General features: G+C 42.7%; 1 protein-coding gene across 1 annotated transcript in view; it reads right to left on the bottom strand.

Annotated features, from left to right (window-relative positions):
• LOC124775730 overlaps positions 1-13193 on the bottom strand; it is a 168668-nt gene extending 155475 nt beyond the window's left edge. The window contains exons 1-2 of the mRNA XM_047250557.1: positions 12822-13193; positions 3988-4045 (exon numbers count right to left, since the gene is read on the bottom strand). Of these exons, the coding sequence (XP_047106513.1) occupies positions 3988-4045; positions 12822-13193 (430 nt within the window). The remainder of the gene's footprint in view (positions 1-3987; positions 4046-12821) is intronic.
• Positions 13194-16133: the final 2940 nt, after the last annotated feature.

Below are 16133 nucleotides of genomic sequence, written 5' to 3' on the forward strand. Positions count from 1 at the left end.
TTAAGGACTGCAGCCACAAAACATTCTGTTGGATCAGGGCAAGGCTTCGTGAAATGCAGTTGCATGAAAAACTGTACAAGAAACAAATGCAATTGTAAGAAAAACGAAGTACTCTGCAATTCTAAGTACCATCAAAGTAAACCTTGTAAAAATAAGTCAATAAGCAAATTGCAGAAAAGGTGGTTTCTGTGGATGGATACATGTAAGTTGATCTAGTGACAGATGTGAAATTACTGATTAGTTAATAAATAACTTTAATGGATCATACTGAATATTTTATTTCTATACCTTTATTCAGTTTACTTTGAAAAGCTTATAGAAGATACAAACTAGGTGAAATAAGTTCAGACTAGGACGTACCAATTTATCCTAAAGCATGTAAATTCTAACTTGGATAAACCGATTCGACCTAGGCTAAACTGTTTTATTCTATCGGTAACAGGTTGAACGAGTTTGACCTAGGCAAAAGTAGTTCATCCTAAAATCAGGTTTGCCAGGTAACACACACACGGCTCCGTTGCGGTACAGGTGCATCGCAGTGTGGGAGCGAAACGGCGCGGGCAACAGGACACGTACTCCGAAGTTGAAGTACGTACGACGGCACGGTTCTTGTGAACAAAACGTCTGAGCTGCACACAGATTCACAGTGAAGTTTTAGCGGTATGTGGACTAAATGCAATGTTGCGTCCAGCCGTAGTGGCAAGGTGCCGACAATTTGGTCAGGGCCACATACACTTTGGCGACGATGATTGGGAAGGAGAGCCATGGACATCCGCAACACATGACAATGTCCAGGCAATGCACGAAATGACTCGCAGTACTTTATTATAACGCTTGCTGTGCAAAACCAGCTAAATTGAAACTAACAGTACGATAGCCGGCCGGTGTGGCCGAGCGGTTCTAGGCGCTTCAGTCTGGAACCGCGCGACCGCTACGGTCGCAGGTTCGAATCCTGCCTCGGGCATGGATGTGTGTGATGTCCTTAGGTTCGTTAGGTTTAAGTAGTTCTAAGTTCTATGGGACTGATGACCTCAGGTGTTAAGTCTCATAGCGCTCAGAGCCATTTGAACCATTTTTTGAACTAACAGTACGATATTCATAAACGTAACACTAGAAAAGAAAACAGCCTCCGCCGTCCATAGCTTAATCCTATTCATCCACAGAAAGGAGCATAGTATGCAGCAACAAAAATAGGTGACTACCTCTTGTGAATCAAACGTGCTGACAGACAGTTAAAACAATTTTAAAAACAAATGTAAATCATTTCTGCTTGACAACTCCTTCTACTCCACAGACGAACTTCAGAACAATACCTACGTGTTGTTAATCATATTTATTATTTATTTCTTTTAAGATAATGTAAAAATCGATCTATGTAAGGTGCCAGCATGCATGGGTGTCCGCAGAATTTTTTCCAAGGTGGGGAAATGGTTCAAATGGCTCTGAGCACTATGGGACTTAACATCTATGGTCATCAGTCCCCTAGAACTTAGAACTACTTAAGCCTAACTAACCTAAGGACATCACACAACACCCAGCCATCACGAAGCAGAGAAAATCCCTGACCCCGCCGGGAATCGAACCCGGGAACCCGGGCGTGGGAAGCGAGAACGCTACCGCACGACCACGAGATGCGGGCAAGGTGGGGAAAAAAATCTGAAATTTCCGTTGTTGACATAGCTAATTCGATGAGTCTGAGAACACATCGTGCCACAAATAGTAATTATATAGAAAGAAAACAAAACTAATTGTATCTCAAATGACCGATAATTATCCACTTTGTAATTTTAAGGTATATTACTTTGGTACCTAAACGGCATGCATTTTTCAATAGTGTGAAGTCTTTTAATATTATTTATTTGAATATGAATGCTACCACGGTTATTCAACAATCCGAAATTATGTCGTCGGCGTAGCAAATGAGTTATGATATACTATAGGTATAAAATACTTACAACAAAATCATTATACTCGAATAATGTTAAGCTGCCACTGAAATTAAATACCTGAAATATAAAAATTCATAAAAATTCAGAAAATTCTGTTGGATTTCAACAAAAAGAACACACAAAATGCCACTTGACTGTAACACGAAATGGAGAAACAGGGAATCAAATTTAACACTTACTTAACATTTATGGGATCCATAAAATCTTGTTTGTTTACGGAACCTCACATCTGACCACGTTAATTGATTTACTGCATTACTTCCATGATCTATACCTTTGATGTTGATCGGCGTAACTGAAGTTGAATAAAATGTGTTCTGAATGCTACATTTTTTTTGGTTTGGTTGGAAAGAGGGGAACTTATGGCCAGCATTCGACTAGATGAATGTGAGAAATCTCCCAAAAGCGGCCGCAAATTGGCCGGCGCAACCAACGATTTACAGCCTCAGATTGAATCAAGACAGCTTTCGTATCTTCAGTTTACCACTTTGTTGTGCAGTCCGGCCATCTGGATTCCAGAATTCGTACTCAATGACAGTATCTGGAGCTGTGTTGCACCTCATAGAGATTGAGAAGGTCTCAGTCCCTAAAGAGGACACGTTTTCGACCTTGAAATTTAACATTTTTTTCCTGTCTTCCATTGTGGAAAAGGTATTGCCTTTTGCGACCGGCATAGTTAATTACCAAGGTTAAGTATAGACGTACACACCTGCAGGACATCATGGTCGTGTTCTCTCCAGAGCAGTGCAGCAGGTCTGCCGCGTAAAAACTGAATGCACGAGGGTTGCCCAGAAAGTAATGCACCGCATTTTTTTCTCAGCCGAAAACAATGCTGCGAATGAGAAACGTTACGTATGTATTATCTTAAGTCTACTGAGCGAGCGCGCGCAGTTTCCGTCATTTCCGACAGATAGCGTAGCTGCAGGAGAGTTTCAAAATGGCGTTTGTAGGTGATGTAGATTACAAGCAACGTGTCGTCATTGAATTTCTCATTGCAGAGAAAGAAACTGTGGAAAATATGCACAGACACTTGTGCAAAGTCTGTGGAGCACCTGATGTCGATGGAAGTACAGTTAGTCGCTGGGCAAGGAGGGTGAGGTCATCAGAAGGCGCCGCGCGGGGTAGCCGCGTGGTCTCCGGCGTCTTGTCACGGTCCGCGCGGCTCCCCTCGTCAGAGGTTCGAGCCCTCCCTCGGGCATGGGTGTGTGTGTGTGTGTGTGTGTGTGTGTGTGTGTGTGTGTGTGTGTGTGTGAGTCGTCCTTAGCGTAATTTAGTTTAAATTAGATTAAATAGTGTGTTAGCTTAGGGACCGATGACCTCAGCAGTTTGGTCCGATAAGACCTTACCACAAACTTCCAATTTTTTATGAGAAGGCGGCTCGGCGGAGCTCCACGATTTGCAGCGGTCGGGGAGACCATCCACGGCTGTCACACCTGACATGCTGCAGCGAGCTGATGTCATTCATTAAATAATGCCAGTCGTGGAAGACATTTTGAGGACGATGAGGAGGTGATTCACACAGTGAAGCACTGGCTCCGTCATTAGGACAAGGATTAGTACCGTCAGAGCAAACACGCCCTTGTTTCGCGCTGAAGGAAGGCCATAGAACGGGATGGAGATTACGTGGAAAAATAGGGTGTGTAGATAAAGCACCGTTCTTTCGTGTGTATAATTCTCATTACGTTCAGTAAAGAATTGTTGAAGAAAAAATGCGCTGCATTACTTTCTGGGCAACCCTCGTATATTCAGCATGTCATCATGGGTCTAATCCTCCACACAAAACGGTAAAGTACTGTTGTGATTCCGTTGTGCAATCTGCAATATCATAAAGGCTATATGAGGAAATGACAGGTAAAAGATTGAGGACGCTATTTCGGAATATTTCCGAAAAATTTCGTTTACATCGTAATTGGAAATCGCCGTCGCATTTGGGATCCGCTTGATTTCCCATGAACGGTGCCACAACCAAAAATATCGAGTTGTAGTACGTATGATACACGGAACATGCAAACGCCTAACTACATAACTTGGTTCTCACCTCTGAGGCGGCTCTTGGGCGCACATCGCTTTCCTGGTAGTTCCCGTTTTGCACACCCCTGCAACAGAAGAAAACATCAGATATACTTATCTGGGTGAGCCACACATGCTTACCAAGTAAAAGGTACGTGGAAATTTCTGAATTCGTGGACGTGTAGCAACTCCAATTTTTGCTGCAGCATTTGGTGTGATACTGGATGACAGTGGTGAGAAAAATATTACCACCTGATTCGGCGCTATGTTCTACTCTACTAAGCTGCTGAAAAGAAGTTACTGCAGTAAGCACTCAGAACTAGACAGCATTTGTAATGTTTGTGGCAGTTCGGTGGTGTGGACAGTTCTACTCCTTCAGTGTTGTGCTATGTGAGCTTCTGCGACTTGAAGCTGCCAGTGAAAATTATTTGAAATAATGCGACATCAAGAGCCTGAAGTAAGAAAACTACATTTCTCTTGCGCCCGTTTTCATTGTTACAAACAGTAATTCACAGATAAAATGGAAATATGTGAGCAATTTTGTAAAATTGATAATTGGGATGAATTAAACGTCCACCAGATGACGCATTCGGCATATATGAGAGCCTCTAGACACACTGTTCCCCCAAAGCTCTTTTTGCGAAAAGCCTCACTGTAAACACTGACGTGTGTAATATTTGTATGCGCCCTTCAAAAACTATGTTATGCTGGAGAGAAGAAATAAAAAGTTTAATGCACAACTGCGAAAGGTCGCGTTTTATGACTCATTTGACTAGTATCGCTCGTCAGACCCGATTCCCAGATATGTGGAAACGATTGTACAGAGCAATTCGAAATGAACATGGCAGTTACAAACGGCGGTAACTCTTTAACGCATAACAACATGTCGACAAGAATCATACAGAATGTATGTCATCAGCAAAAATGCATTCTGCGTGTCCCAGTGTGGTTCTGGAAAAATAATCTAATGACGTGAAATCTATACTTCGAAGAACAAGTATTAGAGTTTAGTGAGACGCAATACTTTTTCTCTTGGGCAACGATAGAGGAGGAAATCGGCTGTGAGCAGTTCAAGGAGAATCATACTGACGTCAGCAAGAAGAGTGTTACAGAACACAGGACAGTTACTCGATACCAACACAAAATAACGTGGTCGTATACACTGAAAAAATCGCCGCTTGGCTCTATAACGTTTTTCTAGCGTTGTCCACTATACGGTTCAGCCAGATCACGAACAATTTCACGTGATTACTTTAGTTTCTCCGAACCTTAAATTGCGACAGTCGGGGCTATTTATGCATCTGTTGTGTGAAATGTTGTCTCGTCTGTAAAACTTACAGCACATAGTCGTCAGCCGTCTTCCTCAGCATCATTGTTTCCAAACTCAATACGTCTAAGACGATTAATCTTCTTGATTTCGCGTTGTTATTAAATTATGTTCACATGTGATCACTATTTCTTGCACGTGACATTATGGACAGTTGTCAACGAACACCGTATTGCAAAGAAATCTACGACGGTAACTTTTTTTTCTTTTACTCGAAGTACTATCCGTTGCTTCGTATTCTTCTGAAAAATTTATTCTCCTCAAAGCTACCGATTTTCTTCTACTTCTGGAACCTGCTTCTGGAACCATACTGCTCTGGCGCTACTGTATCACGTAGCTCTCTGAACGTACACTGAATAACAACAGATCAAATCAAACGACACACTGCAGCTTTTCTTGAACTGGCAGTGTCTAGACCGCTATTAACGAGTAAGCAATACCATCAAAATGAAACTCGAACTGTCTCTTGATGAAAAAAATTACACACATTGTTAGCTCTATAATGCCATTACTGCGTTAAATTGGCTTTTGTATTTATAAGATCTTTTGACTGAGATCATTGCGAAAACTACCGAAACTTCTCATTTCATTTATTTTAGGGAAGTTCGAGTCAATTACAAACGATAGGAACGATTTAACCGACATAAATTTAAAAAGTTTAGATTTTCCGAGGTTGAGAATGAGACAGACTACGGGCAATGGAATATTTGTGTCGTATGGGAGCAGCTTCCCGTCAAACTTAAAATACCGCCTAGAGTGAGAAATCTTCTTATAGGAAAACACGTTAACACTGGGCTGGCTTTTTACAAGTGCTGGAAACAAAGGAAGATATTTTTCTCGGCCTAGAGTCTGAATATGTATTGCCTTATACCAAGCAGCTAAAACCCAACCGCCCTCGGTCACTATTTTTAACAAATTAACCTGGTTTCAACACTGCTAGGAGTTTCTTCTTCAGAATTTAAAACAAAGAATGGTCTATATTCTATAACATGGTCACAGAATAATGACTAAAAACGAATGATAGGGTATAAATACGGAATCATCGTAAAAGACTGACAGTACTTATATGACATTTATAAAATAATAAATACGCCAAACGGGCATTAGTCACAAAGATATTTAAGAAAAAGAAAACTGTGATAGGTTGCAACCTGCATCACGCAAGTAACGAGCAGCCCTTAGCGACTCGCTATCACAGTTTTCTTTTCTTTTTCTTAAATATCTTTGTGACTAATGCCCTTTTGGCATATTTATTATTTTATAAATGACATAGAAGTACTGTCAGTCTTTTACGATGATTCCATACTTATACCCTATCATACGTTTTAGTCATTATTCTGTGACCATGTTAGCAGTGTTGAAACCAGGTTAATTTGTTGAAAATAGTGACCGAGGGCTGTTTTTCTTTCAGTTCTAACTATTCACGGTCTCTGAACGTGCAGACATGTACAAAATTTTGTAACAGTCTTAGCTTATGCCTGATGACTAGCAACTTGCCTAGGCTTCACACGAATAGCACTAACGAGGGAAACTTCCCATTGCACCCCGTTAGATTTAGTTGTAAGATGCCCCAATTATTATCCCGTCAAAAACTAAACACAGACCAAGCATGAAAACGGGATGAAGGTGTCCGTAACTTTGAAAAAATGGGCAAAATAAAAACAGTCAACGGTCCAAGCTCGAGACGTGCAACATCGAGCAAATCTGACCAGCCACGGCATCGTGGTTGTGTGGTCGCGGTGTTGGATTGCGAAGGGGGAGATCCGTGTTCAAATCTTCCTCGGGCTCGACAGTCCGGTCATTGAAGTGTCTGTTCGCTGCACTCATATTCGTGTCTGTGTCATTGTGTAACGTCGGTTTGCAACAGCGAGATGTTACCTACAGACGTACGTACTTATTTGTTCTGCATAAGTACCAAATGTTACGACTCTTGCGTTCCGTTTTGGAAGTTTTGACGCTGAATTTCTTTGTTGTAACATAGTTCACACTCGTTTATTTCTTGTTTTCATTTCTGTGTGAGGTCTATGCGGCATCTCGCCTGCTCTCACTATTCATCACGTTTGCTTGCGACGGTAGTGTATTCTTACCATATGACTCCTATTATACAACCAGTGTATAGTACGGCAAGTGACAAGACTACAGAAGGAGAACAGACACGTCAGTGACCGGACGGGCAGTTCATAAATTTGTTAAAAAATGAAGGGGCGCGAGGGAGATTTGAACACTGACCTCTCGCTTTGTAGTACAACACCATGACTACAGAATCACAACGCCCAGCTTCTTACAAATGCGCTCGATGTTGCACATCTTAAGCTTGGACCGTCCACTGTTTCTACTCTGTTTTTTTTTATTTTTTATTATTATCTGAGGGGGTGCGATGGGGAGTATCCCTTGTAAACATCTATGGCCGGACGACTTGTTTGGCGTAGTCGTAATAAATTACACACAATAGTTTTTCTCGTGGATCAGTCTATTAGTCAAAGCCGTGTCAAAACCCCTACAGTAGTCCCTGAGATTAGCCTTCAAATACGGACAGAAAAACGCAGCAGGGAAATTTAATTTATAATATGCAGAGACGAAAATTTTACAGAATCCCATTACTGCAGCTCGTCAGGTTCCTGGAGAAACCTCTAGAGTCTAGAGCGTCTTAACGCTGCAAGCTCTTTACGTAACCTCTGTTCAGCAGTATGGCTTACGCTCAGACATAACACAGTTCACCAAACGCTGCGCCTGTCGATCAGATACGTTGGCTAGGGTACGAACTACCTCCACACCGAGAAAGCTTTTGGTAAACCTCATGTACAAATTGTCTCAATTAGGCTTTCCAGAAAAGTTTCTAATGAGGAAGCAATTCTGCGCAACAAACGTTTTAGCACGCTCAAAAATGGATCGCTGGGATGCCACAAGGCTCAACGTTAGGTCCTGTAATATAAGCATTCTATGTAGTGTACCTAAGTTCGAACGCGAGGTGAATGCCTTAAAAGGCAAGCACACTAGCGTCTAAGCACAGTCACAACCGTACTTTCACAGCTACGAAATTTTAAACGTGTTGAGATGAGCACTCTCTGGTGCGATGGTGGACTATATTCAAGAAAGTTAGTAGGAGTAATCCATTAAATTACAGGCCCATATCGTTAACGTCGATATGCAGCAAGATTTTGGAGCATATACTGTGTTCGAACATTATGAATTACCTCGAAGAAAACGATCTATTGACACACAGTCAACATGGGTTTAGAAAGCCTGTGAAACACAGCTAGCTCTTTATTCACATGAAGTGTTGAGTGCTATTGACAAGGGATTTCAGATCGATTCCGTATTTCTGGATTTCCGGACGGCTTTTGACACTGTACCACACAAGCGGTTCGTAGCGAAATTGCGTGCTTATGGAATATCGTCTCAGTTATGTGACTGGATTTGTGATTGCCTGCCAGAGAGGTCACAGTTCGTAGTAATTGACGGAAAGATGTCGAGTAAAACAGAAGTGATTTCAGGCGTTCCCCAAGGTAGTGTTATAGGCCCTTTGGTGTTCCTTATCTATATAAACGATTTGCGTGACAGTCTGAGCAGCCGTCTTCGGCTGTTTGCAGATGACGCTGTCGTTTATCGACTAATTAAGTCATAAGAAGATCAAAACAAGCTGCAAAACGATTTATAAAAGATATCTGAATGGTGCGAAAAGTTGTAGTTGACCCTAAATAACAAAAAGTGTGAGATCATCCACATGAGTGCTAAAAGTAACTCGTTAAACTTCGGTTACACGATGAATCAGTTTAATCTAAAAGCAGTAAATTCAACTAAATACCTAGGTATTACAAATACGAACAACTTAAATTGGAAAGAACACAGAGAAAATGTTGTGGGGAAGGCTAACCAAAGACTGCGTTTTATTGGCAGGACACTTAGAAAATGTAACAGACCTACTAAGGAGACTGCCTACACTACGCTTGTCCGTCCTCTTTTAGTATATTGCTTCGCGGTGTGGGATCCTTACCAGGCAGGACTGACGGAGTACATCGAAAAAGTTCAAAGGTAGGCAGCACGTTTTGTATTATCGCGAAATATGGGAGAGAGTGTCACAGAAATGATACAGGATTTGCGATGGACATCATTAAAAGAAAGGCGTTTTTGTTGCGACGAAATCTTCTCACGAAATTCCAATCACCAACTTTCTCCTCAGAATGCGAAAATATTTTGTTGACAGTGACCTACATAGGGAGGAACGATCACCACGATAAAATAAGTGAAATCAGAGCTCGTACGGAAAGATATAGGTGTTCATTCTTTCTGTGCGCTGTACGATAATAGAGAATTGTGAAGGTGGTTCGATGAACCCTCTGCCAGGCACTTTTGCAGAGAATCCATGTAGATTTAGATGTATATATCCGTTTGAAATGGGGTATTATCAATGGACATCAGCTTAAGAATATACGAACAGTTGATCTATCTGATGGTCGACAGTGGCATGTGAATGCTTCAAACAACCAATAGCTTCTCTGGATTCTGCACACTACAGCCAAAACTGAGAAATTTGGACCAGATGCTTGCGCTAGGGTCTCCTTAAGCGAACCATCAGAAATTTGTAGAATTTATACGTGAGAAAGCTTCCACATTGTTCACTAACTCTCCACTAGTCGACCACATACATACGAGGGCTATTCCGAAAGTAAGATCCGGTCGGGTCGTGAAATGGAAGCCACTGTGAGAACAAAAAAGTTATTTGATTTGCTACGGTTACCTACAGCTTCCAGCTACCTCTATGTAGTCGCCCCTCCGACTTACACGTTTGTCGTAGCGTTGTACCACCTTTCCAGTACCCTCGTCATAGAAGGCAGCCGCCTGTGCTTTCCGCCAACTCTGTACGATTGTCTATAGCTCATTAACGGTGCCAATAAGTTGTCTTTAAAGCCAGTGGTTCATGTGAGCAGAGATGAAACTCAGGGGTATCCAGTTACGGGCTGTATTGTGGGTGATCAAATACTTCCCATCGAAAACGCTACAGGAGCATCTGCATTGTCCTTGCAGAGTGTGGCTGACAATTGTCATGAAGAAGGAACTGTGTTATGTGGGCTGCATGACATCAGGCGAAATCTCTCACTTGGTCCTCATACTTCACGGGAGAGACTGTTTAGCCAGGCATCTTTATGTGCACAGAATTGAAAAGAGGGACGTGACGCGATCGACGAGCATACAAGAGGCACTGCCCTCCACATCTGTGCAGAACTTTACCGGATTGTCACTGTTGTTTCCACTTCGCGCCCGATCGGACTTCACTTTCCAAATAGCCATCGTATGAAGGAGTACCCGAGACACAGAAAGACAGCATACTTCCTCCACATTGGGGAAACGTTTGGTAAGCCTCACAACGAGGCATCTCACTGCACATTTTCTTGTGATTGCCTAGTTTATAGTAAGGAATCACTCTGTGCAGAACAGATGTGATAACGCGATTAAAACTGCATCACCGGACTCTCACAAGGCTCGATGCTTGGTCCCATATTATGTACGGTACAAATAGTGTGCGTCAGCCGGAATGTGGGGACATTGCCTTATATGTCGAGAACACTATCATGTTTAAATAAAGTCAGAACTGTAGATTTATAGCTAGGAAATTTCAGAAATGTATATAGCCACTTGCTACAAGATGTAAAAAATAAATAAGAAAAAACCAATCCGGCCTCAGTTTCAAACCGAGATCACCTCGCTCGCCCTCGCTCCCCCCCCCCCACCCCACCCCCCCCCGCGCCACACCCCCCACTCACACACACACACACACACACACACACACACATATGCACAACTAGAAAATGTTGGTTTATGTTGAGTTTGAGTGACTTCGTGTCACATTTACCCATAGGAAAAGGTAGGAATCAGCTCTTTGCAAGTAGACAAACAGAGCTAGTAGTAAGGGATGCACTACAACTATTCCCGATGTATGCACTCGTTAAGTCTTTAAGTGGACTATTATTGATATCAAGCAGTTGATTTTGCCTAAAATTTGTACGGTACGCAAATACGACCGTTGCTCGCCATAAGTATGCCAAGAATCTGTTGTATTAATTCTGCAATCTCTAGTTAACGATGAGAATTTTTTCCAGACACACGCGTTGTAGGGTTCTTAAGCGGATAATCAATCTATGATACCACCGAAAAGAAGTAGAATATGTATGTACGAAAGTTTTCACTTCACTCAGCGATTAACTCATTTGTTATGATGTCAATATAGAGACCTGTCTCTACGATCATTAAGTAATTATATACGGGGCAGTCAAATGAAAACGAGACAGATGGAAAAAAGTAAGTAAATTGTTTATTATTTCAAAAATAACCACCATAACTGATAGTACATTTATCCAACAGTCAGATCAGACATGCCTTCATGGAAAAATGTTTGCGGTTACCATGATTGTACCCAGGTTTGCACCTATTCGTCCAAAGCAAATAGACGGCCACGAATGTTTCTCTTCACGTCTCCAGATATATGGGAATCGCATGGAGAGAAGTCGGGGAAGTAAGGAGGATGTATAAGGGCTCCTCAGTGGAACGTCTGCAGCGTAATCGAAACAACAGGCACGCCAGCGAATACTTTCGAAATAATAAACGTTTTGGTTACTTTTCTACATCGTTTTCATTTGACTATCCCTTTATAGTATAGTATCATACAGATATTGGACGTGGATATGTAAAATTCGATCACGGTTTAAATTACGAACTTAGGGTGTTCAAATGGCTCTGAACACTATGGGACTTAACTTTTGAGGTCATCAGGCCCCTAGAACTTAGAACTACTTAAACCTAACTAACCTAAGGACATCACACACATCCATGCCCGAGGCAGGATTCGAACCTGCGACCGCAGCGGTCGCGCGGTTCCAGACTGTAGCGCCTAGAACCGCTCGGCCACCTCGGCCGGCGAACTTAGGATGTGTTTCGCGTAATCCTAGGAAATGAATATAATGCTTGAAATACGTATTTCCGAGAATGAAGATTGCAGTTAGCATTATTTCGACGCCGTGGTGTTTTAGAGATGAGGTTCTTACTCCGAAGAACGCGAAAATTATCTGTGATCCATTCAAGGGAACCATGTTGGCATCTGCATGATGAGATAGCCCAGTGGAAACTTAAATTAGGTTCGCTGGCCGGACATTTCAAACCTGCTCTTCCCCAATATGGGTAAAACATGTTACAACTGTCCAAACCCGTGGCCTGCACTTCGAGGAGGTGATGGAACAGACTCTCCTGCACCCGTACACCTTCGAGAAAGGTGTCCGTTGAGCTCAATTTGGACACCAAGGTGAAATGCCGCTTTGCACCGTGCTGCTACAAAAATAATCTGATCGTACTCACGCAGTTGCACTGCCAAGCATGCTCTCGTAACCTGTACTACCACGGTATAGACATTCGAGCCCTCCACCCTGTTACTGTTTGCCCCATTATTCGCTGCTTGAATATTCAGTGCTGTGCCGGTAACACCAGCAGGATGACATGGCTGAAGGCAGACGCAGAATACGACAGAACAGAATGACTCGAGTTACCTGTAGCGCTGCTGGTCGGCGCCGACGGCTTGCGCCGGCTGCGCCCACTTCTGGGCGCAGCCGGCGGCCAAGTGCGCCTCTGCAGTCCCGGCGGCGTAGTATATTGCTTCTGTGGAGTCCCAGGCCCCCCCCCCCCCCCCCCTGCGCCCCACCCAAGCAAACCAGCGTTGCGGCAGGCGGCCACGTGACCGGCCCGCTGGCTAGCAACACGGCTCGCAGTTGTGCGCAATGCACTGCATCCTGCTTGGAAGCCACCAAGGTCAAGCAAGGCCTGTACCCGAAACAGGGCTGCTCGATTGGATACTGCGCCGCCTCGTCCGGCCACAGCGCCGCAGTCGCTTCCACGAACTGCAATATCCCGTTGGCTGCCATCTCATAACGCACCCTGACAAGAACAGTGACACAACCCAAAAACGCAAGACCTGAGAAAACTCGGCTTAAAGAATTAATTATTTGAAACATAATGAAAGCTTCCTTTGAATTTCAAGTTAGTATTGCAGGCAGTAAATTCTATATACAGCCTCACTTACCAGTTAATCACCTCTAGTCGAATTGCTTGTGAAGTGGCAAAACTCCCGAAACTTGGCTACACTGCATGTTACCGGAAAGTTGAGTGCAGCTGTGTGTTTGAGCGTCACTTGTTAAGAAGCTCGTATTCTTAAATTGTTGTAAGAGTCGGGCAGTTTGCATTACAACAGCGAATTGATATTGTGGAGCGTTGAATAAAGAGAGGCTCCGTCAAAGAATGTAAAGAAATGATTCGAGCGAAGTATCCTGGTAGGAAACTCCCTACGACCAGCAATATTGAAGATCTGTGCAAGAAATGGCGTGCTGTAGGATCCGTTGAGAACGTGCAGATGGATAGGTGACCGACAATGAGGACCGCTGAAACTATAGGCACAAGTCCATGCGTACATCGTGTACCAAAAGGTATGAAATTAAAAGCTTATCGTGCGACTGTGGTCCAAGAGTTGAAATTTGAGTATCAGTATAAAATAAAAGAGTTCATTACTGCATTTCGCTGTTAACATTAGCTGCTAACACAAACCACCGTGACGTGCGTGGCAGAGGGTACGTCCTGTACCAGTTATTATGGTTAATTTCCGTTACTTTCACGTATGGAGCGTGGGAAGAATGATTGTCTGAATGCCTCTCTCTGTGCTATAATTATTCTGATCTTATCCTCATGATCCCTTTTTGAGCGATACCTAGGGGACTGTAATATCCTAGAGTCATAATGTAAAGCCGGTTCTTGAAACTTCGTTAATAGACTGTCTCGGGATAGTTTATATCTATCTTCAAGTCTTTCAGTTCAGTTCCGTCAGAATTTCTGTGACACTCACGGACAGATCAAACAAACCTATGATCATTTGTGCTGCCCTTCTCTGCATACGTTCAATATCCCCTGTTAGTCCTACTTCTTACGGCTCCCACACAATTGAGCAATATTCTAGAACCGGTGACTTATAAGCAGTCTCCTTAGTAGACTGACTGCACTCCCCCGTATTCCCGTATTCTACCAATAAACCGAAGTCTACCGCCTGCTCTATCCACGATTGAGCCCATGTGATCATTCCATTTCATGTTCCTACAAAGCGTAACACCCAAGTATTTGTGAAAACTGACCGATGCCAGCAGTGACTCAGTGACACTGTAGCCATAGGATACTACGTTTTTTCGTTTTGTGAAGTGCACAGTTTTACATTTCTGGACATTTAAAGCAAGTTGCCAGTCTTTCCACCACTTTGAAATATTATCAAGATTTGACTTGATTCTTTCAGACAGTACTTCACTATAGATAACGGCATCATCTACAAAAAATCCGAGGTTACTATTAATATTGTCCGCAAGGACATTCATTAATATGCAACAAGAACAGAAAGGTTCCCAACACACTTCCCTGGGGCACACCTGGAGTTACTTCTACATCTGCTGATGATGCTCAGTTCAAGATAATATGCTGCGTCCTCCCGACCAAAAAGTTCTGAATACAGTCACAAATTTCACTTGATACCCCATGTGATAGTACTTTTGACAATGCGCGTAGGTGTCGTGCTGAGTCAAATGCTGTTCGCAAATTAAGAAATATTGGGTCTAAGTCACTGCCTTGATCCAAAGCTTTCAATGTCATGTAATAAAATTGCGAGTTGTGTTTCATATGATAAATATTGTCGAATTCCATGTTGGTTGGCACTGAGGCAGTCATTGTATTCAAGATACCTCATTGTGTTTGAGCTCAGAATATATTCCAAGATTCCACAACAATTCGATGTTAAGGATATTTGACGGTAGTTTTGTGGATCAGTTCTGCTATCCTTCTAGTACACAGGTGTGGCTTATACTTTTTTCGAAGAACTGGGCACGGTGTTTTGTTCGAAGGACCTACGATAGATTATAGAAGAGGGGCTAACTCAGTCGCAAATTCGGTGTAGAATCTGACAGGGATTCCATCGGGCCCTGTAGTTTTGATCATTTTTAACAATTTCAGCTGTTTCTCAACACCCCTGACACTAATATTTATTTTCATTGTTTTGCTTCAAGTCAGATGAGATCTGGTTTTAATTGTCAGATTATGTAAATTCCAGAATTGGACATAAAACCCACGTATTCTGCGTCATGAAGAACCTCTCCACTCAGAGAAGGTAGGTGTTTGGTGTGCGTTGTCCGGCAAGCGCATTATTAGTCCCCTATTTTTCAATTACGCTGTAAAGTTGTAAACAGTGCCAGATATCTAGAGATTTTTTACTCTTTCTATGCATAATTAACAGATGCAGAGAAGCTGTATGCAGTATTCCAACAAGATGCAGGAGTCGCTCACACATTCAACCAAAATATGGCCCCCATCACTGACGTGTTCCCCTACAGTAGAGGCCTCTGGCCTCCAAGGTCCCCGAACTTCACACCGTGTGATTTTCATTTATGGGAGGGACACACTAAAAATTAAAGCGTGTGTTGACAGTTCTCGCAAAACAGATGATCTTAAACGGAACATTACTAGAGAAATTAACTATATCACACCTGCAGAATTACAGCGGTTTGCTGGTAACGTCATTACAAGAAATCAGCGATGCCTGGAGGCCCATAGCCATCACTTCCAGCGTCTCTTATAAACAGGTAACTACAGGTTTTGGTACTTTTCGTGCACGTTTGAGCACTTTGCACGTATTTTTCAATGACGTAAACTAAAGATGCCGTTTTCCGACTTGGGTCACTTTTCTTGCCGGGGTGCTACGTTGGATTCGGTATCGCAGCTGCACTAAGCCATAGGTGTCTGCGAGGGATGTATAGACTTCCTGTTCATTATTAAATTCT

Source organism: Schistocerca piceifrons, chromosome 2 (assembly GCF_021461385.2).
Source record: "Schistocerca piceifrons isolate TAMUIC-IGC-003096 chromosome 2, iqSchPice1.1, whole genome shotgun sequence".
NCBI lineage: Eukaryota > Metazoa > Arthropoda > Insecta > Orthoptera > Acrididae > Schistocerca > Schistocerca piceifrons.